The 26,460-nt window shown below is 41.7% G+C and overlaps 1 protein-coding gene across 1 annotated transcript; it reads left to right on the forward strand.

Moving 5' to 3' along the window:
• The first annotated feature begins 832 nt into the window (after window positions 1–832).
• On the forward strand, window positions 833–26,241 carry PPM1F (protein phosphatase, Mg2+/Mn2+ dependent 1F). The gene is made up of 7 exons (XM_050923996.1): window positions 833–1,042; window positions 13,163–13,293; window positions 19,061–19,260; window positions 19,975–20,163; window positions 21,479–21,622; window positions 23,476–23,569; window positions 24,849–26,241. Exons 1-7 carry the CDS (start codon window positions 867–869, stop codon window positions 25,244–25,246), a joined length of 1,332 nt encoding a protein of 443 aa, XP_050779953.1. The 5' UTR covers window positions 833–866; the 3' UTR covers window positions 25,247–26,241.
• The last annotated feature ends 219 nt before the right edge of the window (window positions 26,242–26,460 follow it).

Raw genomic sequence — 26,460 nt, forward strand, 5'->3', positions numbered from 1 at the left:
AAACATTTGACCCAATCATATGCTCTGTGCTAGAGAATCAGCGTTTTCCGGTGGAAAAGTGTCAGGCGGCTGGCCCTAGCAGCAGCCCACGGTGAGACTGGCAATGAGGTTGTGTGAAACATTTAAAAAATCCTTTGCAATATTTTGTTTGTTTGATGGAAAAAATGAAAAGGGTGGTGGTGGGGGGGAAAGGTTCTCGAGGTCAGCCCCCCGGCTCTCCCTAGGCCTTGGCCAATGCTTAATTTGTAATGAAAGAGGCAGGGCCAGCTTTAGACACCACTGGGCCAATTCGGCAGAGGGACCTTCTGCTGCTGCAGCAATTGAGCTGCCTCCAAAGACAGTGGTGGGACTTGGAAAGCAGCTCCTTTGGGATGTTGGGGGGTCCAATTCCAGGGAATGAGCTGAATCATCCTAAAGCCGGCCCTCGAAAGAGGTGCTGGTGCTCAAGCAATTTTTTACATTTATAACTGGTGCAGCAAGCCCAGAGGGGTGTGTGTGGGAGGGTGGGGGGGAAGACTGTGCACAGCCTAGCCCAGAGGTGCTGGGGCTCATCCATGGCAAGCCAGGCTGCCACAAATTAAGCACTGGCCTTGGCTGAACTGCAGCAGGCAGCTCCCTGTGTAAAAACCCCTCCCAGTGAAGCCAGAGCCCTCCCCACCCCCTCTTCGCGCCGATTCAGCAGCTCCCGCCCTGCCCCAGACACCAGTGACACCCCCCCCCCGCCGCGCCGGATGGCTCCTGGCCCCGCCCCCTGCAGCTGGTCCCTCCCTGTTACCCTTAAAGCCGCCGTCTCGGGCGGTTGGTGGCCTCGCCCCGCGCCCCAGGCAAGGCGGCTGCCGCGCCCGCCGGGCCGTACCAACGCGGCCATGGCCTTGCCCGCGGAGGCGGCCCGGGGTGTCTTGGGCTCCCTCCTGCGGGACTTCCCGTCCCCGCTGGGCCCGGAGGATCCCCTGCCCTGGAGCGCGCAGGGCAGCGCCGCCCTCAGCAGGGCCGAGGCGCCGGGGGAGCTGGCGGAGCTGGCCAGGCGCTTCCTGGGCGGCAGGTGAGAGTGGGGGCGGGAGGCTGTATCCGCCAGCCGGGACTGCGCCTGTCAGCCGGGGTGAGGTGGGGACGGGACGGGCAGGGAGCTGGGCCAGTCAGCTGGAGTGGGGGGAGAGGGGCTGGGTCTGTCCGCTGGAGCTTGGGGGGGACAGTAGAGCTGGGGGGGCTGTGCTTGTTAGCTGTGAGTTGGAGGGCAGTAAAGCGGGGGGACTGGAGGGGGCTGTGCCCATTAGCCAGGGTTGGGGGGGGCGACACACTAGGGCTGGGGAGGCTGTGCCTGTTAGCTGTGGCTTGGAGGGCAGTAAAGCAGGGGAGTATGGGGGCGGGGGGTTGTGCCTGTCGGCTGGGAGGGACTAGAGGGGGCTGTGCTCATTTAGCTGAGGCGGAGGGGACACAATAGAGCTGGGGAGGCTGTGCTTGCCAACCGGGAGGCGACTGGGGGGACAAGGATGCCTGTGCCTGTCAGCTGGGGATGAGAGGGGGCTGTGCCCTCTGTGCAGGACGAGGAAGAAAGAAGAGTGTTGTGCCCACTGGGAATGGGGGCTGTTAGTGGGGGGGGGTGTTAAGTAATGTGGGTGTATGATTGAGTGGGCTGGTGGAAGAGAGTGAGGGGCTGTACCATGTCTCTTTTCTTATGCCCATGGGTTGGGGCACATGGTCTGTTTTCGGGAAGCACTGAGTAACTGTCTCTCTGCCCTACGTGGTGCTGAAAGCTGAGCCATTTGCACTGACACTTCCAACTTTACATGGTAGGGTGGGAAAACCCTATGTCCAGGGTGCCTATGCAGGCTTGACAACACTCCCTGAAGTCATCTGGGGCATGAACCAGAATGACAGGCACCCCATGGTAAGCAGTGAAACTGGTACAAGGTGGCAAAGGTGTGCAGAGTTCCGTTGGTGTAACTGCAGAGAGTGAAGCTCCATGCATGCAAACAGGAGTATTGGCGAGTCTAGGATAGGAAAACTTTGCTATCACCTGTTGAGTTGCACTGGTGTTCACCACACTGGGAACTTTAGGTGGACTGGCATGTGTGATTAGACTTGCTCTGAGCCAGGTTGCATGACATAACACACCAGCATCCTAGTTGTACTAGGATTTCTAGTGTTGCTAATGTCCGTGGAACTTAACAGATGTGTGGTATGGTAGGAAATCTTCAGAAAACATCCCTAACCTTGACATCCCTTGGTATCGTTATTGTGCTATCTACTACTTGAATTGGACTAAGTTTAAAGAGATGCTGTCTTGAAATCTAATTAGTATTAAAAAAACAAAACAAACCTAAACACAAGGTTTTTTAATATATATTCTCCTCCAACCCCTGCAAACTTTTGTGCTTTTACAGTCTCATTTTCTTTTTAAAATGTTTCTTTTTGCTTTGTGACAGATGCACATAAATGGGGGAAACTAAAGGTCCCAATCCTCCAACTGGATTTATGTGGATAAGCCCGGGATTTCAGAGTGGGTCTGGGTGGATGCTGTGTTCCACCCATGTGTAGATCCAGCTGCAGGATCAAGGCTTAAATGATTGACTCAGCATGGAACATAACTCACTTTGCACAAAGGGCTGTCAAATGCACAAAATAAACTGAAAAAACACAATTTTTCAGACTTACTCAAGCAGACTGCAATTGAAGTATGATACTTCTAACTAGAATAGATACAAATATTTAGACAAAGTTGACATTGTCATTTTCAGCTTCCAAGATTGCAATTGTTAACAGCTTGCCATTACAAACTTATGCTCCTTTGATGATCCTACATCACAATTTCAAGGAAAATATTTTTTTCTCCTTGATCCTAATTGGTGGAGGCTCCTTCTCATAGACTCAGATTTTAAGGTTTGAAGGGCCTATCATGATCATCCAGTCTGACCACCTGCAGATTGCAGGACACAGAACCTTGCCACTCACTCATGTAGTAGGGCCCGTAACCTCTGGCTTTGTTGTTGCTTTATAATTTAAGCAGTAAATGATGATTCTCTACCCAGCCAGAACAACCACATTATCTTATTCATGTAACCCTTTGACCTCTTATTCTCTTCCCTCACATTGTCTGTCTTTCTGTTTTGTTACATTTTGTCTCTGGTAAATACTTCAGAGTAGGGACCATATTTTATATGTTCTGCAAAGCACCTACCACAGTCTGTGCTTTATAAAAGGTAATAATTGCAGGTGACTTGCAGAAGAATACTGTGGATTTATGTAGATCTTCATGGGGTCTTCTAAATAAAAAGATGGCTTTGTGCAGTCAAAGCAGCTAGGGATTAATGAAGTGAAGAATGAAAGAAAATTAAGATTGCTTCCATTTAGGTACACACACCTCCCTAACATATGTAAACTGTGTATCCAACTTTCTGGTATGTGTGTGGTGGGATGACATTGGGTAGGGTTTTCAAAAGCATCCAGGTCATTTAGGAGTACCAGTCCCATTGACTTTTTTAACAACTTATGCTCCCAAGTCACCTAGGTAAATAAATTCACATCTATTTATTCAATGACATAGGGGCTAAAACTCAAGAGTTCCTGGCCCCACTGCAGTGCTCTGACCTCTAGACCACACTTGTCTCTTTGACAAATGCAATGATTTTATTTTCAGCACTTGAGTGCATAAAAAGCATAGCTTTGAAAGGATGTAAGTTTTCTCTGAAAAAGTCAAACATTTTAACATAATCCTTTTTTTTTTTTTTTTTAAATGCAGCTACAATATATTCCTCTAATATCAGTGGCCTAAAACCTGCGATTGTCAGGCTATTATGGCTGGTGTATTAGATTACTACTCTAGAGCTTTCCAACACTAGAAATGCAAATAAGTTTCTGATTAAGATCAGATGTGAAGATTAGTGTAGTGATCTCAAGACAGTCCCCTTTATGAACTTGTAACGGAGTTGTCTTTGATCAGAGCACTGTTTAATGAAAGTGTTGTATTTTAAATTGGATCTGAAATAAATGGTGTGCTCTGTGATTTCTAAACTGTTCATAGATTAGAGTGGTTCTAAATGTGCACTTTATGGATCCCACCGATACACGGTGGTGCATGTCTTGAACAAACACTCAGCCAACTGATCACCAAGTGAACCAAGGTGATGATCCTAAAAGGAACTCTGTGCAGGAAAAAGGAGCTCTCTGTGTTTTGGTCACTTGAAAAAGAACTAACTTTTAGGAATTGGGGCTTCTGCTAGTTACAGCTGCAAATTCAGTACTGTTTTTGTGTGAATCAGTGAAAGTGGAGAGTCCTTGCTGCTTTTGCAGTGCTTTCATCCTTCCTATCACTCATGCTGTTTACACAGAAAGGAGCTTGTCCTGCCAGTAGCAGAATTCTTCACATACCTGCCCTCCAGCCAGTTGTGATAACACAGCCTATGTCTGAGAGTTCCTTGATTCCTAAAACCTCATTCTAATAGTCCCCCCTCATCCCGAGTTATTTATTCTTGGTCTACTATTAGAAATATTGAGAGAGACAGACAAGGCAGCTGTGTAATAAAGCAGAGTAGATAAAAATGGCATAGGGACCAACAACACACTTCTTCCTTGTGGAACGCTCTGAAAAATCAGAAATAACTCTTTAATAAAGGACATAGTCATTTCATATTATCCCCTGCCTTGCCATAGAAGGGAGAAAAGTGAAGCATGGAGTCTCGTGCAGCATTGCTTAGGCACAGCATACACAAGTCTAAAATGCCAGATATCGGGGTCCCACTACAAAAAAAGGTTTTGCCATTCAGTTTGTGCTCTTGGAGCTGATGCCACTCTGGAACCAGAGGTGAAAAACATAACTCATTCCCAAAAGGACTGCCATGTGGTGGAGGTGGTCATCCAAATATTTGCATACAAGGGCAGAGAAATGATTTTGGGAAAGAAAGAATTTTGTGGACACAGGGCTCTACCGGAGAAAGACTCTGGTGTTCTGGTAGCACGCAGCCTCATTTTTCATATACTGAACACTCTAGACTGATGGTTTCATACAGTCTCTCTCACTCCTCCTCCCCACCATATTGAGGCTTTGCACAATAAATCATAATATAGTTTTAAAGGATAAAGAATCACAATAAGATTTTCAAACTAAAACCCAGAAGAACAAATGGGGAAGACAAGGAAATGGCATGGGAGGAGAAAGAAAAGAGAGGGCTCTAAAGGCCGTAATTTAAAAGAGAGAAAAAGCTATTAGATGCATTATGGTTTTTATTTAAAAGTGGTGAAGGCTGTCTATAGTCAAGGATGGGAGCAGGTTATGAAACTTAAGATCATCACAGCATAGATCCAGTCACCTGTTGCTGTAAGATCATTGTCAGTACAGACACTTATCAGGAATAGGCTCTAATATAGACAGACCTACCACAGTTAGACTTTAAGAAAACAGCAGGATCAATTTAAAGCTTGGTGGTGGTTCTTTTCTTCTAGTTTGAGATAGAATTGTACAAGAAGGTTTTGAGTAGTGTGAAATTTTGGCGCTACAATATCCAACTTCTGTGGTGAAGAAGGGCCTTCTAGGTGATCAGATTGTAGTTTGAAGTGAAGCTCTGCCTGTAATTATTTTAGTAATCTCTGCTCTGTCAGTTACTTCATTTCCATTATAGCCAGCACTGGTGTGCAGGTCAACTCTTTGATGAGTCCGAGGGCTTGTCCACATGGCACTGGCAAAACACACCAGAAGGGTGAGATCTATAAAGTGCTCTAATGTTCTGCACTCTGACTGCCCTGTGTAAACTCTGCTAGTGCAGTATAAAATATCTAGATTGTATTAACATAGGAGTACGTTAATATAAACTAGGTATCCTTAGAGTGCACCAGCTGCATCTGCACACAACTGCAGAGCACTTTACAGATCACACACTTCTGGTGTGCTTTGCTGCACTACATAGACAAGCCCAGAATTCATGGACTGGCAGCATCCTTGTTTCTTGAGATTGCATCCAGTGTTGCTGTTTGGCAATCTAATGCAAGGAAAAACACTTGTTGCCTCTGGAGGGAGCCGTGTTCTGACACCCACCAGTAGGAGAAGGGTTGCTGGGGCAGGGCTTTTGAGAGGAATGAGTGGAAAACTAAATGGGATTCTGCAAAGGACTCTGAGGACCACCGGTTTTGCAATTTCTGGTGAAGAAGCAGCTAGCTAGCTCAAGCCCAATCTAACTCATGCTCTCAGTACCCTCTGTTGTCTTTATAGATGGCACTGTGAAGAATGTGTTGTTTTTTTTTTTGTTTTTTTTTTTTATAGCTCTGTTATTATGCACAGCACTTAGCGGTCATGGTCAAATACTTTCCTTGTCTGAGAGATTGTGCAGTCTGAGGCATTGATCCTGGAAAGACTTGCACATGGGCTTAACTTTATACACTGTGAGTAGTGCGATTTAAGTCAACAGGATTGTTTGCATTCTGCCAAGTTAAACACATTCCCAAGCATTTGCAGAATGAGGGCTTGTGAGAGCTTAAATAATACTCTTATATTTTTTGTGGAACTTTTATTTGAAATATATTTCCAGGTAAAAGTCACCTTCCATGAAGACTTACAGAAAATGGGTCAATGTGTAAGGTATCCAGAAACGCTTTCCAGTAGCTTTAAAGGTTTTAATTAATCTGAAATTTTATTAATTTACCCAAACTGGAAAATAAAGTGAAATGTGTCCCCTCCTAATGTAGAAATGTTCCAGATTCCCTTTTCAAAGGAGCTGAAATTTATTAGAAGATGGTGGCTACTTGGTTGCATACAATATAGAACACAAGCAGGTTTCCTGTTTGAAGAGACTCTACTACAATAATTGTTGTGAGACTCCTCCTAACTTCCTGTTTTGACTCTCTCCCCTACCACCAATGCCTTTCTGACTGTTTTTTTTTGTTTTAATCTTTTGTTTGCAAGTACACATTCACCATCCTGTTCATGGTTTTCAATAAATGTCAAATATTTCCATTCTCAATAAGTGTTTGTCCTCTCGTTTTCCTTCAGTTAATGTTAAATTTCTGGTTTCAGAAAAACACTTCTTAAAAGGAAAATCGAAATTATTTTAATTTTGCCTCGAGATTAATTGTGACACTGATTCCACTAAATCGCAGTAACGCTCTGATCCAGCATTCCCATTTTTCAAAGGGCGCGTAATGTGCTTTTTATCTATTTCACCTTTTTCCCATTGCATCCCAATTTATTTTCCCTGACAGGGAGCCAAGTATTACTCAGAGATATGCAGATTGTGTTCTGTGGGAAGTATGTGAGAGGAAAAAGGGTGCAGTAGTGCTGCCATACCTCTGCTACAGAGTACAGTTGTATGGGGAGAGAGAATAACTGGAAGTGCCTGGAATTATCTAAGAACTGAAAATAAGTCTTAGAGTAGGGGAGGAAGGAAAATTGTATCTGCCTCCGGCTCAGAGCTTAACTTTGCTTTATCTTAGCAAAGTCTTGACCATTACTTTAGTTCATGCAATATGGCCTCATACCAGGCCTCTGATACTAAAGGTTTATATCTCAGGGCCTCCTCTTACTACAGCTTCCTCTTCTAAATCAGCTCCTGTTTCTCCATACAATCTGTCTCCCATGAGAAGAGAGAGATTGTAACTGTCCATTGCTCCCTTCCTCAGTTAATCAAAAAAACCTGAGAGAGCACTAATCACAACATGTCATTCATGTTGTTCTAGCCCAGGGGTAGGCAGTCTATGGCAAAGAGAAAGTGTAACATCTTAGCCCAGCATAAGGTGGCTCACGAGCTGATTTTCAGTGGCACTCACACTGCTCGGGTCCTGACCACCAGTCTGTGGGCCTCTACATTTTAATTTAATTTTAAATGAAGCTTCTTAAACATTTTAAAAACCTTATTTACTTTACATACAACAATAGTTTAGTTATATATTATAGACTTATAGAAACAAACCTTCTAAAATCATTAAAATGTATTACTGTCATGCAAAACCTTAAATTAGAGTGAATAAATGGAGACTCAGCACGCTTCCAACTTCTGAAAGGTTTCCAACCCCTGTTTTAGCCAGTCCTTCAGCCACCCACTGGCTAGGCTATCAGTGGCACTGGACACCCGATAGACATAGCGCACCACAGCCCAGAACCCCTGAGTGATCTGCCAGCTTCTGCCTCCCAAATAGCTGGGATTACAGGCAAACACCACTGTGCCTGGTATGGTAGATAGTGCTGCTAGTAAAACACTATAAAATATAGCTCAGAACTACTAGGTTCATTTCAGGTTTAAAAAGGATACTGCAAAGCTATTTTTCCACAGCTTGCTTGGCAGTGTCCTGCTCTTCCTGAAAATGCTAAGGAATCTTCAGTGAATTTCCTTTTGGGGGTTGAGTAGTAATTGGCAAGAATGGAAGGATGTGATGTGATGGTTTGTAATTCTTTCCTTCGCTCAGAGGGCATAATCTACCAGGAATGTTGCACACTTCCTGCGATTAGAGGTCTCAGTGAGACCTGTGCATTACAGCATTTCCTGTGTTTTAAAGTTCTGTCTAGGGTCCAGCCCATACTGAGCCAAGGCTTTTGAAGGTAGAACCCTGCTGAGCCTGGAACCAAAGTATTGAACACTATTCTAATGTCAACTAGAAACCTGGTTTAGCTTTCAAATTCCATTCACAAGGCACCATAGATAAGTCTGGAAAAGATCCTTAACTGTGGCTCTTAATGGCCATTAAAATATACTGTGATTTTTCTTCCTGTTTCACCCATTTTCTTTCCTGCTGTTTTCCTCATAATATTTTCTGTTTCCATCTCTGAAGATAGGACTTATATTGACACTTAATCATGGTACAAACACTTGCACGATTTCTAGGCGAAGAAAAAAGATGTGATGCTAGAATATCTTAAGTAACGTTCTAACTAATAGCTTGTCTGCATTAGATGTTTCAAACGTATCTGGCTGAATGAAAGCTCAGATGGGAGTATAGGCTTTAACTTAACCAGCCTAGCACAGGTTAATGTATATGCTACTTTGTCTGCGCTAGACTTTTCAAACATGTTAACACCTTTACATCATAGACCTTGTCTGTACTACTGCCTAAGTCGATATAAGTTATGTCGCTCAGGTGTGAGGCCCCCCTCTCCCAGCAACATAACTTACATCAACTTAGCATGATGTAGACACTGCGTTATGTCAGCAGGAGATGCTCTCCTGGTCATGTAGCTTTCACCTCTCGTTTACATGGAGTAATAACGTTGACAGGAGAGCATTCTCCTGTTGATGTAATGCATTTTCACCAGACATGCTGCCAATTTAGTGCTGTAGTGAAGACAAGCCCTTAGTCTAGACAAGACTGAAAGCCTGACTTCCTCATGTTATGCCTTGTTCTGCAATGCAAAGACTAGCTGTGCAGCTGACAGTTGCTGAAGCATTCTTGCGCTCATGTTGTATTTAATTCTCCTTCCTTCCTCCTTCCCCCCAAAGATGCAGTAGCTCAAAAGGGGAGGAATAGAACATTTGTTGCATTTCTACGTAGGTTGACTACATTTCTCGTTTGCAAGGTGGTCTTGAAACTTCGAGTTGTCCATTGTGTCAGCCTAGTCCTGCTAGCATATTCCTAGTAAGCAGATGTGGTTTGCTTTTGTCTGTTTGGATTGGATAGGAAAACAAAAACCTTTTCAGGCTTAACCATGCACTAAAAGAAATGACAAAGTAGCTTCTGGTTTTCCAGTGCTTTGAAATGAAAGGAGGACTGCAAATACACTTCTGTGTGGTTTTGGAGTATTGAAGTCACTCTCAAACTAAAGTAGGATATCCCTGCTACAGAACATTGCATAAAACAAGCTTCTGTATTAGCAGCCAGCTGATCTGCATGAAGAATTCTGTTTGCTGTAGCAGGAGGCACGTGTGGCCATGAATACTTGACAAAGTCTGTCTTTCTTTCAGCAAGGATTTTTGAAATACAATGAAAGCTCTTTTTTCTGGCATGTTGGGTGAATAGGGGGTGCTTGTAAGTGAAAAATGCCAGTTAAATAAAAGGAAGGAAGTTTGTGTGCAGGAGGGGGCTCACCTTGGGCATCTCTCCACAAGTGGCAACCTGTCCCGGCTGCTCCTAGACAGAGGTGTGGCAGACAGTTCTGCACACTGCCCCCACCTTGTGCGCTGGCTCTGCATCTCCCACTGGCCAGGAACCACAGTCAATGGAAGCTGCAGGGGTGGCACCTGCAGGCAGAGGCAGTGCACAGAGCTGTCTGCTGCACCTCCACTTAGGAGCAGCCGGGACAGGTCGCTGCTTGCGGAGAGCCACCTGAGATGAGCACCCCCAGATATGGGACCTTGCACCCCCTCCCACATCCCACGCCTCCTGCGCCTCAATCCCTTGCTGTTCCCGCGCCAACCGGACTATAAACCATACTTTCAATGAAGATCAGAAATGCTGGTTTATAGACATTTCTGGTTGGTGAAGTGTTGGATAAAATAACTTTTACTGTACATTTGAGTTCTTAACACCACTAGGAACTATAAATGTTCTTGTAAGATTTGAAAACAGGAGTTTGAATCTTTATAGAGCATTCGTTACACTAAAGCCAGCCAATTTATGCAGGCCTTCCCAAACTCTTTCCAGGAAACCCTGCTCCCACCCAAACCTGTCCTTAACCTGATCAGGATGGCTTACTGTTTTACTTCTTTGGATGCAGTGTTAATATCCTGTGTATATCCAGAGACTCTCAGAGCCATGTTTGAAGTCCTGTGTTCATGAACTTCTTCGTTCCCAGTATTCTTGTTTCTATTTCACTGCCTCTCCTCCCAGAGATCCTCAGCAGTGAATTCTTGATGCCTGCTACACAGATATTACATATGAAAGGATTATTTTGCAGTCTGTAGCCTGATTTAGAGTGTACTGATAAATTCCCATATTATCCAAATTAATATTAATTTTATTTGATTTTAATAATAATTATTATCATCATCAATATTAATTAGTATGAATTTTAGGCTCACCAATATGTTTGATCAGAAGATAAAAGTTCTTGTCCTGAATCAGGCTCCCCAGAATTTATAAAGGACCCTCGGGGGTGTGACAGGAAGCTCACAGTGAGACAGATATATCCTTAAAGACTTTTTATTAAACTTAATAATAATAAGTAAATGGTAAAATACCCAGAGTTACAAACTTACAATTGCATTACTGCTATTCAAAAGATACATATGATAATATAGTATTATATTCAACAAAGCTTTGGTTAATATAGTCACACCCTTCCTTGATAACCTGGTCGTAAAAGACACAGGAACAGCCTTGTAGTTCAGGTTTCTCAATTGTTGAGTGAGAGATGCAGTGCTTAGAAAATGCTAACCTAGGGTTTACTTGACTAAGTAAACTTAAATCAAAACCTAGTAAACAAACTAAGAATAAAACTTAGGGAAACCAAGCTTCGCCTAGTTCCTTTGAAACTTAAAGTTTAAGAACAACAAGTATAGCCTACTAATAGTAGCAGTCATCGTAGATAGATAGAATAGATAGAGTGGAGGAAGTAAGTGAGACTAGAGTAAAGTGAGAACTGGAGTCCTCTGTTGAGGTGGGTCACCTCTTTTATAGGGCAAAGTGCCGGAAATCCTTCCTCCTATGGCCATATTTCATTCCTCACTCACAAAATGTTAGGGTACACTTACCCCATAGGCTAATATCTTTATGCGTATTGATGATAGGTATGTACGCACATCAGTCTCTTGTGGTGTACTTGTTAAGTCTGTGGGTACAACATTGAAAAAAAACCTATTCCATTCTCCATTGGTCTAGATAAAAGGTCATAGGCATGGATACTCATCCATTTAGATAACAAGCTATAGGTCAACTTTGCTTTCCGAGTCAAAGGTCTTAATATAGATATGCTAACTTTGCTTTAGCTTAACATACAAGATATGGCCTGTAGGCCTCTTGCATTACAGCCAAACTTACTTTAATGTAAAATTTATAAACCTATTACAATAAACCAAATATTTAAACTATAAGAAAAGATATCTATGTATATATGTATGTGTCAAGCATCAGAGGGGTAGCCGTGTTAATCTGGATCTGTAAAAGCAGCAAAGAGTCCTGTGGCACCTTATAGACTAACAGTCTATAAGGTGCCACAGGACTCTTTGCTGCTTTTGTGTGTGTGTGTGTGTGTGTGTGTGTGTGTGTGTGTATATATGTGTGTGTGTGTGTATATATATATGTATACAAGCAAGCACGTTAGTCCTGTAGGCTACAAGTCACACATCTTTAAAGTTGGAACAGATTTGCCTTGAATCTGCAAATTCATTATTTAAAGCCTTATCATGAGTCTCTTGTGTGTATCATATAAAACTCTGACTGTGCATGTACTATATCTGTTCAAATCCTAATCCACAGTGGACAGAATGGACACTTTTTTTTCAGTTCCACCCTGCACTGGTTTGTGGATCCTCAGCTCAGGAGAACCTGGGGACTATAATGCTAGAGGCAAAGCATTCTAACCTCTCTCTGACCTATGCTGTGCTAAGATGTTACACGTTCTCTTTGCACAAAAATTCAGTCACCTTTCCCTTCACCCATCCAAAGTGTATTGGAGCGCTGGATGCTATGTGTTTAGTGATGTGTGCACATACTATATACTGGGATTCTAATGTGCTTTGTAATAACAATGGATAATTATCCACATTTCAAGGAAGAAATTAGCAAAGACCCACCAAAAGAAATGAGTATTGGGGGTGGGAAGCTGAATACCTCCCATCATATCTGTTTAAAAATAAATAAGTAAATAAGACATGGCACACAGTGAGAGAAGCAAAGTGCCTGAGCTCAGTCCTAACAAGGCTCTGTAAGTAACAGTTCCCATCACAGAAGACAAGAGCACAAGATGCAGTCTGTGACTGAAAGAGTAAAAATGAGGCAGCAGTTCGAAATCACACTTCATGCACCTCCTGCCCCTGCGTTCTCAAGGGAACTGCTTCTCTTTGAGTCTAAACTGAGTTTAGAAACTTTTAAAGGTTTGTATACTACAAATACTGTTAATAGTGAAGTGTGACACTTGTTTTCAGTGGTCTCTGGAGACTATTAGAGTTACATCCCTGACCAGGAGTCACAATTATTGGTAGCTGCTGGAGCTTTCTAACTTTTTGAGCCATGAGGTTGCCGACTTCAGGAAGGCCGTGGTTCAGTTTAAATTTAATACAATATATTTTTTTTCTTTTCTTCACATCAGGGATGCACCGCCTCTTCTTGCAGCATCTTTGATCCACGCTGCAATTGATGAGGTGCTACAGACTGATCTTTCTGTTTTTAAGAAGCAGAGTGTGGAAGAGAAGGAAGAGGGAGACCAGGGGAAGTTCACCTGTAAGTATAATATCCCTCTGTGGATTTCCACAGGGTGTCTGCTGGAACACTTGTAGTTTGAAATATTTCCTAGAATACCTGGTGGGATATTTTGGGAAGCCAATAGGGAGCAGAGCTTTCATCACGCTACGGAATGTGAGATGAAGGATGGTTTTGTGGTCAAGGGGCAAGCATGGAGTCTGGAGACTTGGACCAAGACTTTCAAAACGTTAGTGATTTGTGGTGCCCAATAAAGGGATGTGATTTTTCAGAAAATGCCAAGCTACCTACTTCCTGAAAATCAGAGCTGAGTCACATTGGGAGGAGTAACTGCGCTCATGAAAAGACTTCTGTGAAGAGTTGATTCAGTCTTTCTTGAGTTGTTTGTTTCTTTACATGAGTAACCTTTTCAGTGATTAGCTAATGGTAGTCCATTAATGTGCCTTTTCAGTCCACACTGGAATCAGTGGGGTCTCTACTATGCAGCTACATTAAATATCATAAGTGCAACCCATTTAAATCTTTGAGCATCTGTGCCCACACTCAGGGTCAAGATGACAGCACCTACGGTCACGCTTGAGCCTGCAAGTGTCAAAATTCCAGGCCCTTACATTTGGTGAAACAACTGCCTGAAGGGGGGTTCCACAGAGGATGGAGTTAGGCTGTCCTCAGTGGTGGCAGATGACAGAGCAAGGAGCAATGGTCTCAAGTTGTTGTGTGGGAGGTGTAGGTTGGATATTAGGAAAAACTGTTTCACTGGGAGGGTGGTGAAGCACTGGAATGGGTTACCTAGGGAGGTGGTGAAATCGCCATCCTTGGAGTTTTTTAACCCGGTTTGACAAAGCCCTGGCTGGGATGATTTAGTTGGGGTTAGTACTGCTTTGAGAGGGGGTTGGTCTAGATGACATCCTCAGTCTCTTCCAACCCTAATCTTCATGTTTCTATAAGATCATCAGTACTGTAAGGACCATGTGATGATTGATGGAGAACTGTTCTTGGACCTTCTACCTGGTGCCTCCATTTTCTCACAACCAGCTTACATTGGGGTAGGAAACAGACAGTTGCGCACTGTTTGAGCACCGTGTAACAACCAGTTCCATCACATTTATTGAGCAGAATTTTTAACTTTAAGCCTTACCAAACCTCCTTTTACCATTTGATTTGGAGCTAGAGTGAGGGTCGGATGCTGCAGGAATCGGAAGCTAGAAATGGAAATAATCTCTTGGGTAATCTAGTCCATCCTAGACAATGAAATGTTATTTCCTGTTACGCACGTTCTCCAGTCTGTTTTTTAAAGCCCTACAGGATGGGGCTTCTACTTCTTACCTTGCAAGACTAATCCACTGGCCATCAGGTTCCATTGTCCAGAAATCTTTTCTGATATTCAGCTTAAATTTTCTTTCTTAATTTCATCCCGTAACTCTTGGCTGTATCCTTTTACAGCACCCTAAATATTTTCTCTCCCTCCTTGATGTGTACAGCCTTCATATGTTTGTAGACTGTTATCACTCCCCCTCTATGTATGCAAAGAGCTGGTTTAAATCAAATTGGCCAAGAGCTAAATAACGAGTGCTAGTTCTCCTCCTCCAGAGCATAGAAAAATTATGTAGTGGTAGACTTCAACAGAAACTGTGGGAAGGGAAGTGCAGGAAATATAAACAAAATTGTTTTTAAACACAGTCTTCTCAAGACATTCAGCAGGTTTTTAGTCCCACAGATTCAGGAAACATTTTTCATTCATAGGCCAACCCAGTTTGCTTTCTCAGAATTGAGCTGATAGTAAATTGGCTCCATCTCCTGGGATACTTGAAAACTGCAGGCCCTTATGTAAAGCTGAGCTACTTAGAATTGTGATCATCTCTCAATAGCTGCAAGCATTTCTTTATGAAACTGGCTTGTTCATTCCCACAGTATCCTAGATGACACTGTAGATGCCTCATAAGCCTTTCATAAATTTTCAACCTCATGGGCCTCACTTCTGCCATTCTTACTCACTTGAGTAATACCTTTCTTTGAGAGCAGTCCCATTGATTTAAATAGAACTACTTAAAGAATAAGAATGGCAAAATAGCTCATGTTGGACAAAGCACTAGTAATCAGAAGTATTCACTCACTGCTGCTGTTTTCTGATTCATTGGATTTAATCCTTTTGTATTCTGACTGTGCTAACAGAAAGTTGCCTAGAGGGGGTACACAGTGGTGTTAACTTCCCATGCTTCCTGTTTTTTGGGGGAAGGAGGGCAGAGTTGACTGCTACAGCTCCCAAAGTAGGTAGAACCAGTTAGTAAGAGATGGGATCAGCACTCTTCCCAGGCAGCCTCTGCCAGCGGGGTTCCTATAGAGCCTGGCTGGAATTTAAAGCTGCCTTCACCAGTTAGAATCCTCAGGGCAGTATGGTCATGATACTGCTGATTACCACCCTCTAGGATAATCTGCTTTCCAAAGCAACTCTCACACAGGGTTAAGGAGATGCAGTTTGTGCCCTGGGCACTCAAGGTGAAAGTGTGGCTCAATATTTGTATCCGCTTGATTGGATTCTAGATGTGAGTTTCTTTCTTCTGGGGATATGGTGTGTGGAGGTTAGAGTTCTGTAGCCAATGTGATTTCACCAGTGCAGTGTATGTCACTGAGTGAGAACCAGAGATCTATGTCACTGTGGCCCTATGTAGTCTAGAAAAACCAGCTTAAATGTTTTAAACAAGAATCATTCTTAATGGCACTAAAAGAAATTCCAAAAACAGAAAGGCAAACCAACAAAACCTATCTTTTTGAAGATGACCTTGCAAAAATTGTGTTAGTCTGAGCAGTATGGTGTAAGGTAGGAGGTGGAGGCACAAGTCCACTCAATTTAAACTTAATCAGTTTTTGCCTTTTATTTATAAATTTTCAGACATGATTTATTTATAGTTTCTGATCATATATTTGACAGATAATAAGTAGATAAGATGGAACAGCTTCAGTCAACATTGAGCATTGAGTCTTGTGTAACCTGCGCAATACGCGTGTGCAAGCTTCAATTAACATAACTTTTGCTGTCTACGCTATTTTTGCCATGTCACCGTACTACTGTTTTTCCTCAACACAGGGATCTTTTTAGCATTACATTTTATCTTCCTCTTCTATATGCCCTTCAGCACAATACATTCCATGAACAAATCACCTTTGTGCTGTCAGCTATGAGTATTATTTAAGTAAGCCTACATAAGAGAGAAATTGGCAAGACAACTCATGTCAAGCAAAAGCCAAGCTATAGCCTTAATATAAGTATTAGCCTGGCCTGTCTGAGCTTTTTCACTATACATAATTTAATGTTAATAGTTCGATTAATGAAATGTAACCCTTATTTTTACCATTCAGCAGTTCAAGTTGAAATATCATAATTCAATAAATGTATATCATCCTATGTTATTTATTAATATAACTTCTACTTTTTATTTAAATAGAAAAGTTATGAAAAACATATCCTTAGTGTCATCATATTATCTTTCCAAACATTGGTTTCCAAGTAACTTTTTACTCAAAATTTAGCTTGTAAATCATTAAAAAAAACTGTCAGTTAACCATGGCATGGAGTTCGCAAACCACTTGAAACTTACCAAGAGAATAAAAACAAGAATAGAAAAATATAAAGCAAAACCAGAACAAAAATCACAGAAAAAAGAGAAATGAGATAAGATACAAAGGGATAGGAAAAAATAGGAATTGTGGAAAGAATATGGACAGAAAGCAAAAAGGACGCAAGCAACTATTCTAGAGTATGGGGAGATAGCATGTGAAACTGTCCAACTAAGCATGTATCTGAACTATGTATATGTGGTTTTTTTTTATTATAGTTTCCGTTGCCCTACTTTTCAGTTGCTTATTAAACCCGCTTGTCTTAACTGTAGGGTAGGAGCCCTCTTTTACTGTGTTTATACAGTGCCTAGCACAATAGGGCCTCACTCCTCACTGATTCCCATATTTACTATTATAATACAAATGATAAATAACTTTGTTGATATGCTAGGATATATTTTAATCTTTTTAAAAAGAGAAATTTTTGTCTTGAGATGAGACTTGCCATATTAGACCAGAATACCATTTCATGAAAATAGACTTCAAACTAATTTTAATAACTTGGGCTAGTGACACAATATCACTATACTGTTTAAATGCCTGGTTAAGGAAACATGCCTCACAGGCATTATGATGTGTAATGGTATGCATATTTAGCATATATTAACCAGCATAAATTGATCTTCTCAATTTAAAAATAGCTGCCTAGGTGGTGAGTGCATTTCTCAGAATTAAATATCTTGCCTATTTAAAATTTCTAAAAATAAGTAAATCAAAAGTGATTATATCACAGACCAACCACTTGCCAAAATTTGGTGCATTAAATCAAAGCTATTTTCATTCTCAGGGTTCAAGAAGGTATCTGAAACTGGACATCCAGTAAAATGGATGAGAGAACGTGCTTGAGAAACTGGAGTTAATGCTGAGACATTCTTAGTGCTAGCAAGAGTTGCTATAATATAGAAATTGAGAAAGTAGTTTACCCAGTAAAGAATTTCAGTGCTGTAAAGTAGGAAGATCTGTAATAGTTAATTGCTTTAGTTGTATAGATGCTCTACTCACCCTTTAAGCAAGTTGATTTAGCATTGGGTGATAGTCTTTACTTGGACAGCAAACTTAAAATTGCAGCCTACGTGAGAGACCCTGCATTGCTAAGCTAGAAATTATCACAAATATCACAGTTTACTGCTCACCAGACTGAATGCTGGGATTAATGAAATTTGAGATGAGTCCAGGAAAGTATTTGAGTGTCTGGCTAGTACTTTTAATGTTGCTCTCTATGGGTGTTGTGATTCTGCTCTGTAATGGCAAAGCAGTAATGTGGCAGAGATGGTCCTCTGTCCCTCATGCTTTTAACATCTGATAGATCACTTTCTATGTAAAAATGATTGAAGACAACAGTTTAAACACTTCTGCAGTCTGATTATCCTGGGCTGCTACCCAGTTGATCCCTCGAGTGATGCATTCTGTATGTATCCATTGTTTTCAGTGACTATAATTCAACTGCACATAACCCAGGTCTAACCCAGACTAATATTTGTGACCTGTATCAAGACAACAGCAGCCCTGTGCACGGTCTTAGAGTTTTCTGATCTGCATCTAATTTTCTTTATAAACAGATACACTTCCACTAGTATGCACAATACATTGCACTCACAATTCCCAGTACTGGATCTTTTATGTCTAATCTACTAAATTGACTTTGATCCTCGTTGTGACCTTAAGTGGTCTGTTGCCCTGGAGAACTGTCAGCCATTTGATAGCACGATGAACTTCAGAGGTAATAAGTATTTATTTAATAAACTGGGTGGCTGAAGAATCCTCTTGTCCATGATACTGTTCTGTTGGGTCAGAACTTTTTGCCTATGATTCTCAAGAGGGGTTTGACTAAGAAGTGTATGGGCCACGCATAATAATATATACTTGTTGCTTCTTTTTTCATAGTGTCCCAACGGAGTGACTTTCAGAGGGAGTGTTCTGTGTATCCATAGGCACTCGTATGTCTAAAACCAGTGGATTAAAGGGAGGGATAGAACTTTGGCTCCAAGTCAGAGGCTAGTACAGGCAGAATATGTTGAGAGAATGCATGTAGTCCCAGGGAAGGAAACTTGTAGGAAAAGACAAGTGAGGGGGTAAGTAGGAGAGAGGATATTGGGCTTGAATGTCATTATTTGTTTTCCTCCTCCTTTTCCCAAACATACAACTAAGTCACGTACTGTCTCTCTGCCATCAGTGCTGGATGGAGGCTCTTTGCAGCGCTGTTTCTTTAATAAGCTGCGAGACATCTGCTGTGAATGGCAGAAGCAACCGCCATCCCTGAAGTCACTGAAGCGCTTCCTGCTTATTTCCAGCCATGCCATCCGCAATGTCCGCCGGAAAATGGAGGACAGACATGTTTCTCTCCCTGAATTCAATCAGCTCTTCGGCTTGTCGGTAAGTTTCTGGGGCCAAGAGAGGTCAGTTCTAGCAGTCAAACACCCCTTGAAACACACTTCAGGTCTGTATCAGAGCAGAGACCTACTGGATTGATGTATGTGGGCTAGCTATATAGCAGTTTTTTGTGACATTGATATGCTCCCACCACAAAGGGGAGAGAGGGAAAATAACTTACTTTGGGGGTGGAGGCTATTGCTATATTTTGTGAGAGAATTGATGATGTAAAGTTGAAAAATAGCATTTTGGTTGAGGATTCAGGGATGCTTACTAAAGGTATAATGGAACCACACAACCTTCCAATCTGCCTTTTCAATTCCTATTCCTTTTGAAGAATCTGGTCAGTGATCAACAAGGAGCAAAGAAAAATAACGCATACCCCCATGAGATGCATATTCTATCTATTTTACACATTGGTAAACTGATGCAAATTATCCAAGGTTACACACAATTAGTGGGAAAGCTCAGAGTAAAATACAGGCATCCTAATTCCTACTCTCCAAGTCAGTTTGCTAGATCATGCCACCTTACTTTCCTTTCCCAGGGAAGATCATGATGTTTGTGGTTCTGAGTGTATTTGCGTAGTATTGTGTCCATGTACGCACTTGTGCGCTCTCATACATATGTGTGCACATTCTTTCACTGAAATGCTTGCATAAAATCTGGCAATTTACTTTTATTTATGAACTCTTTGTATCTCCCTCCTGCCAAAAGGATGATGTTGATCGAGCATACTTTGCTGTATTTGATGGCCATGGTGGAGTGGATGCCGCCAATTATGCAGCAACTCATTTGCACATAAATGTTGCATTACACAAGGAGATTCTTAAGAACCCAACTGAGGCCTTGAAAGGCTCTTTCCAGCAAACAGATGAAATGTTCCTTTTCAAAGCTGAAAGAGAGGTGAGTGTGCAGTGTTGAGTTGCCAAGCCTCCAGGACTGTCCTGGAGTCTCCAGGAATTAAAGGTCATGTGATGAAACCTCCAGGAATACACCCAATCAAAATTGGCAGCCTTAATGTAGAGCCAGATTCCATTGTAGTTAAGCAGTTGAGGAATGCTTGGGTGATAGTAAAAAGGAATGGTGTTATGCAGAGAATTTTGATCTCACACAGTTAGACTTTGAATTCATTCTGATTTGTTTGCCAAGTATCCTAAGTGGAAAATATTTCATTGGTCAAATTAAATTCTCTTAAGCACCAGTGCCTGCAAGTTCAGAGAGATGGAAACTTTGAAGTGAGGAGTTAGTGCTCTTTCAGGATCCTTAATCTCAGGGAATATACAGGCAACAAAGAGTTGTTTCCCTGAAAAAAGAAAAAATAGCCCCAGTATTTTTCCCTGCTGTTAGGAAGGCAGAGATAGGGTGGCTACATCTGTTTGTATGGGGAAGAAAAGTCACATTCAGTACTGAAAAGGTTCTTGCTGCTGAAGTTAAAATCAAACTAATTCCTCTACTTTTCAGAAAAACCTAAATAACCAAATGGTTCTGAGCCCTTCGAAACTCACGTTTCAACTAATGTTGAGGTAGCAAAGACAAGGGGAAGAGCATAACTGTAGCAGTGTCAGACACTTCTTCTAAACCTGTGTTTTCTCTTACGTTTGTACCTTTTATTCAGTGGATTGCCATTCACAAAGGTCTAAATTGCTGCATAGTTAACAAGCTTTAATTAACCCTAATAAAGGTTAAGATTTTGTCATGGTTGTTTTTAATATAAGTCACGACTTCCATGATTTTTTGTTTATTGCCTGTGACCGGTCTGTGACTTTTGCTGCTGCGGCTCCATGGTTTCCCCTGCCACTGTGGTGGCTGGGAGCTGTGGGGCCAGTTCCCCCTCTGCCCATGGCAGCTGAGAGCTGCAGGGTGACCATATTTCCCAAAGAGAAAACGGGACACCCTTAGCCTCTCTCCTGAGGCATCTCCCTCCACACTCAAGGCTGTCACCCATCACTGGAACCCTGATGAGGGCCCCCTCAGGAGTCTGTCACCTGTCTTTGGAACCTTGCAAGGGGCCGCCTGTTCCTGGAACCCTGCCACAGCCCTGCTGGCTGCCAGCTCCAGAGTCCTGCAGCCCCTGGGGCTGAAGCAGAGAATGTCACGGAGGTCTGTGGAAGTCACAGATTCCATGACCTCCGTGACATAAACGTAGCCTTAACCCTAATTTACAATGTTATGATGTTAAACTGCAGTTTAACTTGCACTGCTCTGTTTCTCTTTGTAGAGGCTGCGGAGTGGTACAACAGGTGTATCTGCCTTAATTGTAGGGAACAGGTTACACATAGCCTGGGTTGGAGACTCTCAGGTAATGTTGGTGCAGCAGGGAAAAGCTGTGACCCTGATGGAACCTCACAAACCTGAAAGAGAAGTAAGCCTATTTTCTTTGGCTCTCTCCTCTGATGGCTGTAATTAATTTACTTTTGGCTCACTTAATCTCTTTAAATGAAGACCTGGCCAACTACCAGCTGACACTGAACTGCTCTCTTTGTAGACAGGTTATAAAAAAGATCTCTAAGTAGCCTTGGAACTATTTGGAATCTCTAGATTCCCTGGAGTGTGGCACATATGCAAGTCTATAACTAGAATGACAAACTGAGCTGATGTATTGGTGGCAGATCTCATCCTTGCAATGGATGAGGATACTGTCTGTTAGCAGTTGTTAAATGGTCATGAGTTACAGCTATTAAATGTAAAGTCTCAGGACTAGAGAGAGCTACTTCTCAGTGATTTCATCCCTTTTAAGTTGGATGGTTATGGAGCATAGTTATGATGTGTCAGTCTTGCCTTTCTCCTGCCTAGTTGTGTGTTCTCAATGCATTTTTTTTCCAAAGGAAAAAAGGATTGTGCTGAAGAACAGACTTGATCTGTCCTCTCAGTTGGGAATCCCCTTAAAAAAAATAAAAAGAACCTTGTGAAAACTGTAATACACCTCTACCCCGATATAATATATCTACCTCTACCCCGATATAATGCGGTCCTCAGGAGCCAAAAAAATCTCACCGCCTTATAGGTGAGACCATGTTATATCGGGTTTGGTCTTGCCAGTACACCGTGCCAGTCTGGACCAGCTTCCCCAGCGATGATTCAAAGGGGCCTGGTGCTGCAACCACTGTGTGGAGCCCTGGTCCCTTTAAATCACCACTGGAGCTCCAGCAGCAAGGCTCAGGCAGGGATTTAAAGGGCCTGGGGCTCCCCGCAGCAGCCAGAGCCCCAGGCCCTTTAAATCACTGACGGGGCTCAGGCCGAGATTTAAAGGGCCCGGGGCACCGCACGAATTCGGATATAGAACGGTAAAGCAGCAGGGGTCAGGTGGTGCTTTAAAGGGCCCGGGCTCCCCGCTGCTTTACCGCGTTATATCCGAATTTATGTTACATCAGGTCGCATTCTATCAGGGTAGAGGTGTACTATGGAATTTTGCATACATAACAACCGTAAAAAATCTACAACTGCAAGCCTTTTATTAACAAAATTAACTAATTTTTCTTTTTTAAGTTACCATTGACTTAGTAAATTAATGTTTTAATTTCAGACCTGGCTTGCATAATAGCATCATTCAAAAAGCAATAATAGTCTAGTATCATAACTGGTTTAATTAATCTTACATTTCTTTTTATTAAAATAGGTCAAATATAACTAAACTGATTTAAGTACAAACTGAAAAGGCAGTAGCAAGTTTTTAGGGGTGGCATTGCGTGAACCTTTTCCTTTATAGTATGAACAATATAAATTTTTTTGTAGGGCTTGAGGAAGATGGATTATATTCATGAAAATGAAATTTGCCTCTAAATGCACATTTTATATGTACATCTGAAAACTTTAGCTTTACAATTATCCTTGCCTTCCTACTTCCGTTCACAGTCTTAAATATTTGCACGGTGATGGGGATATTGCCACTCCAGTTTGTTCCTATAGAAATGACTTAGGGATTCTTCCCTTTTGTTTCACAAACAAGCAATGATGCAGTCATAGAGAAGATGTCTTGTCTTGTTCATGTACACTCAACTGAATGTTGCAATAAGGCTGTTTCTGTTTATAAGCACATTTTTCTCTGAACACTCTTGATTCCCATTTATTTAAAAATATAAAGCTGTTTGTATCCTACTATAAGTATGCGAGTTGAAGGGATTTAAGATTTTTCTCTGCAACACTGGCTAGCAGTGAATTTAGTGAGGTATGGGATATGCTCTTAGTATAAAGAGTTGATGTGCTTTTTTCTTCTAGGATGAGAGAATGCGTATAGAAGCCCTAGGTGGCTGTGTGACCTACATGGACTGCTGGCGGGTCAATGGAACCCTTGCTGTTTCCAGGGCTATTGGTAAGTAAAGCCATCTAAGTTAGTCAAAATTGAATTATCCTTAAATACATAATCTAAAAAATCCTGGGGCTGAATAAGTAGATAGCCATTCATTAATAAAGAGATTATAGTGTTTGCCCAGCTTGGGCCAAAGAGTAAATTGCTTCTATTATTGTAATTGCTTGAATAAATTGTTTGATCAGCACAACCCTTATCAGTTTGTGAAGGAAAAAATAAAACTATTTCAATTCCTTCTTTGAAACATCTATAATAACATATCATGTTGCAAATGAAAGCCCAACAAGCTTGCAGAGTATATTGTACATGACACCAGAGCAAATATTGGCTTCTGATCTGATAGATGTCTGAATATCTCTATATAAGGTAGGTGAGTTAATATCTTATTGGATCAACTTCTGTTATTTAAAGAGACAAACTTTTGACCTTAGAGTATTTTTTATTTTAGTATCTACGAGTTGTTCTCTTCACTATGTTTCAAAAGTCAAATTGTTGTCATCCTTCAAACTGCAAATAGCTAACATAAACATTGGCAGTGGACCATTAGCATTTAAATGCTAATATTCCCAAATGCCATGGAAAGACCTTTCTTGGATGCTTGCCACTTAAAGTAAAATGAGAAAAGACCCTAGGCAACTGCAGTAAGTGAAGAATTGTAATGGCTGAACTGAAGAATCTTATCATGCATTTATACAGTATCTTTTTTTTTTTAATTGAGAAAGTGGTAAGCTTGTATCACTTGTGTTGAAATGAATGTGTACAGGTAGAACGGTTGAATTAAGTAGTTGGGCACTGTACTGCATGCAACGGGATCTTCTTATTCCTGTCATGTCATCGCTAATGAAAATAAGCTTCCTCCCCGGTGTTCCAAGGGTTTCACAAGATGCACACTTCTCAAAAAAAAAAAAAAAAAAAAAAGCCAAAGCATCCCAGCATTTCCTGAGGGAGGAAAATCTGAGGTTTTCCTTGGTGAGCTCCTCATACCATCCTGTTCTATAGGAGGGATATAATGAGCCATGGTACCATCCCCAAAACACCAAAGGTGCCCTTAAATCCATATGAATCCCAGGGGATCATTAGGAATTGATGGCCTTCTCCACTGGCTCTGTAGCCCCCAACCATCTCCTTCCTTCATGGGGCATTGAGAGAGCTGTGCATGGATCTCTGGGATATGATCCGGCCCTAATATAAACCATTGCAATTCTGGGGAATCATAAAAACAGTTGACTGGTGAGGAGGCAATGGCTCATAAAGTAATCAGATTTGTATCTTTTCTTGTTAGGTGATATATATCAGAAGCCCTATATCTCTGGAAATGCAGATGGTAATTCATTTGAGCTGACAGGTTCTGAAGATTACTTGCTCCTGGCCTGTGATGGATTCTTTGATGCCATCAGACCATATGACGTGGTGGATCTGGTCCTAGATCACTTAAAGCAAAGCAAAGGAGATGGTCTCAAGGCAGCAGAGAGACTGGTGGCTGCAGCAAAGGAAAATGGATCCAGTGACAACATCACTGTCTTGGTGGTCTTCTTAAGGGACCCCCGAGACCTCTTGGCAGACTGCTTGAGAGACCCTAAAAGCCTCAGAGCTGATGAGGGTGCAGAGGATTCACCCTTTCACTTTTTCAGCTCTGAGATGAACAATCAGAGCGACAGCCACACAACGACAAAGTCTTAACTCTCATATGTTACACAAAACAAATTTTCCTTCCATTGAAGAAGCATCTAGTAGGATGGGTAAAATGTCAGGAATAAGGTGACCAAAATTCCACAAAGAAAAATGTCAGAGCTCATCTTACTATATTCATTGTCCCCTCTTCCCCTGAAATAGCTGAGCAGGCTGGAAGACTTGTGCAGCTACTTCTTCCCTGGAAATAGTATTAAAGTGTTTGCCAGGTTGCCAGTTCATGTCCGTCTGTCCTGGAGGTGGTAAGGAATGTATAAGCTAATGGAGAAGAATACTTATTTGTATTATGCTTATTTGGGTTCTGCTTTAATTTAAAATAGTGCTTAAAAAAGGAAGCTAACATGCAGATAGTTAATTGTAATGTTATCTATTTAGGGTGAGAGTGTGTGTGTGGCGGGGGGAAGCCATCATCAAAGAGAAGCTTGTTACTGCACGCTATCTCTATAACCAGGGTCAGTATTCTAGAGGATCAGGAGTCCAGGAGTGGGATCTTGTGCTCTTCATTACATACCCTCAGAGACTTCTCAACTTCATCATTTTGTACCAAAGACAAAATTGTGAAAGAGGGTGATGTAATATAAACCTCATCCTTTTAAAGAGCCATTTGACTTTTTGTATTTATGAGGAAAATAACATGGAACACTTAGGAGGGAAACTAGGACTATCCCAAACAGAAGAAGCAATTTGTACTTAATTACTTTCTGGCATGGTCTGGTAATTAATTTAATTGCCTGATATGGAAAGACTAACTTTAGATTAAGAGTGAATTATTTCTGTGACACAAACACACTTTATTAGCTCTTTGGTAACCTGAAAAGAGAGGACACTTGCTGACTTTGTTTGAAAGGGGTCCATGGAAATTGTGTGTATATGCTCTGCCAATTCACTAGGCCCTGTACTTGCCACATCCTTTTTTATGGTTTGCTATAAACAAAGTGAAGTATTTTATTTTTCTCTCTTCATAAAGTTTTTGAGTATTTACTGAATATTATGATTGTGGGAACTTTTTTTTGCAGTTACTGTATTTTGTTGTGGTTTCTTTTTATTTAAATAATTAAGATTTTAAAAATGTACACTTTTGTTGTCTGGCTTTAAAAACTGGCCACCTTCAAGTGCCTTAAGTGTTTCAGAAAAGGATGGGAAAGGTTAGTTTTCTATCAAATTCAGGTGACCATGTTCTAGTTACGTTTTTAAAATTTGATTTA

This window comes from Gopherus flavomarginatus, chromosome 15, assembly GCF_025201925.1.
Source record: "Gopherus flavomarginatus isolate rGopFla2 chromosome 15, rGopFla2.mat.asm, whole genome shotgun sequence".
Classification (NCBI taxonomy): domain Eukaryota; kingdom Metazoa; phylum Chordata; order Testudines; family Testudinidae; genus Gopherus; species Gopherus flavomarginatus.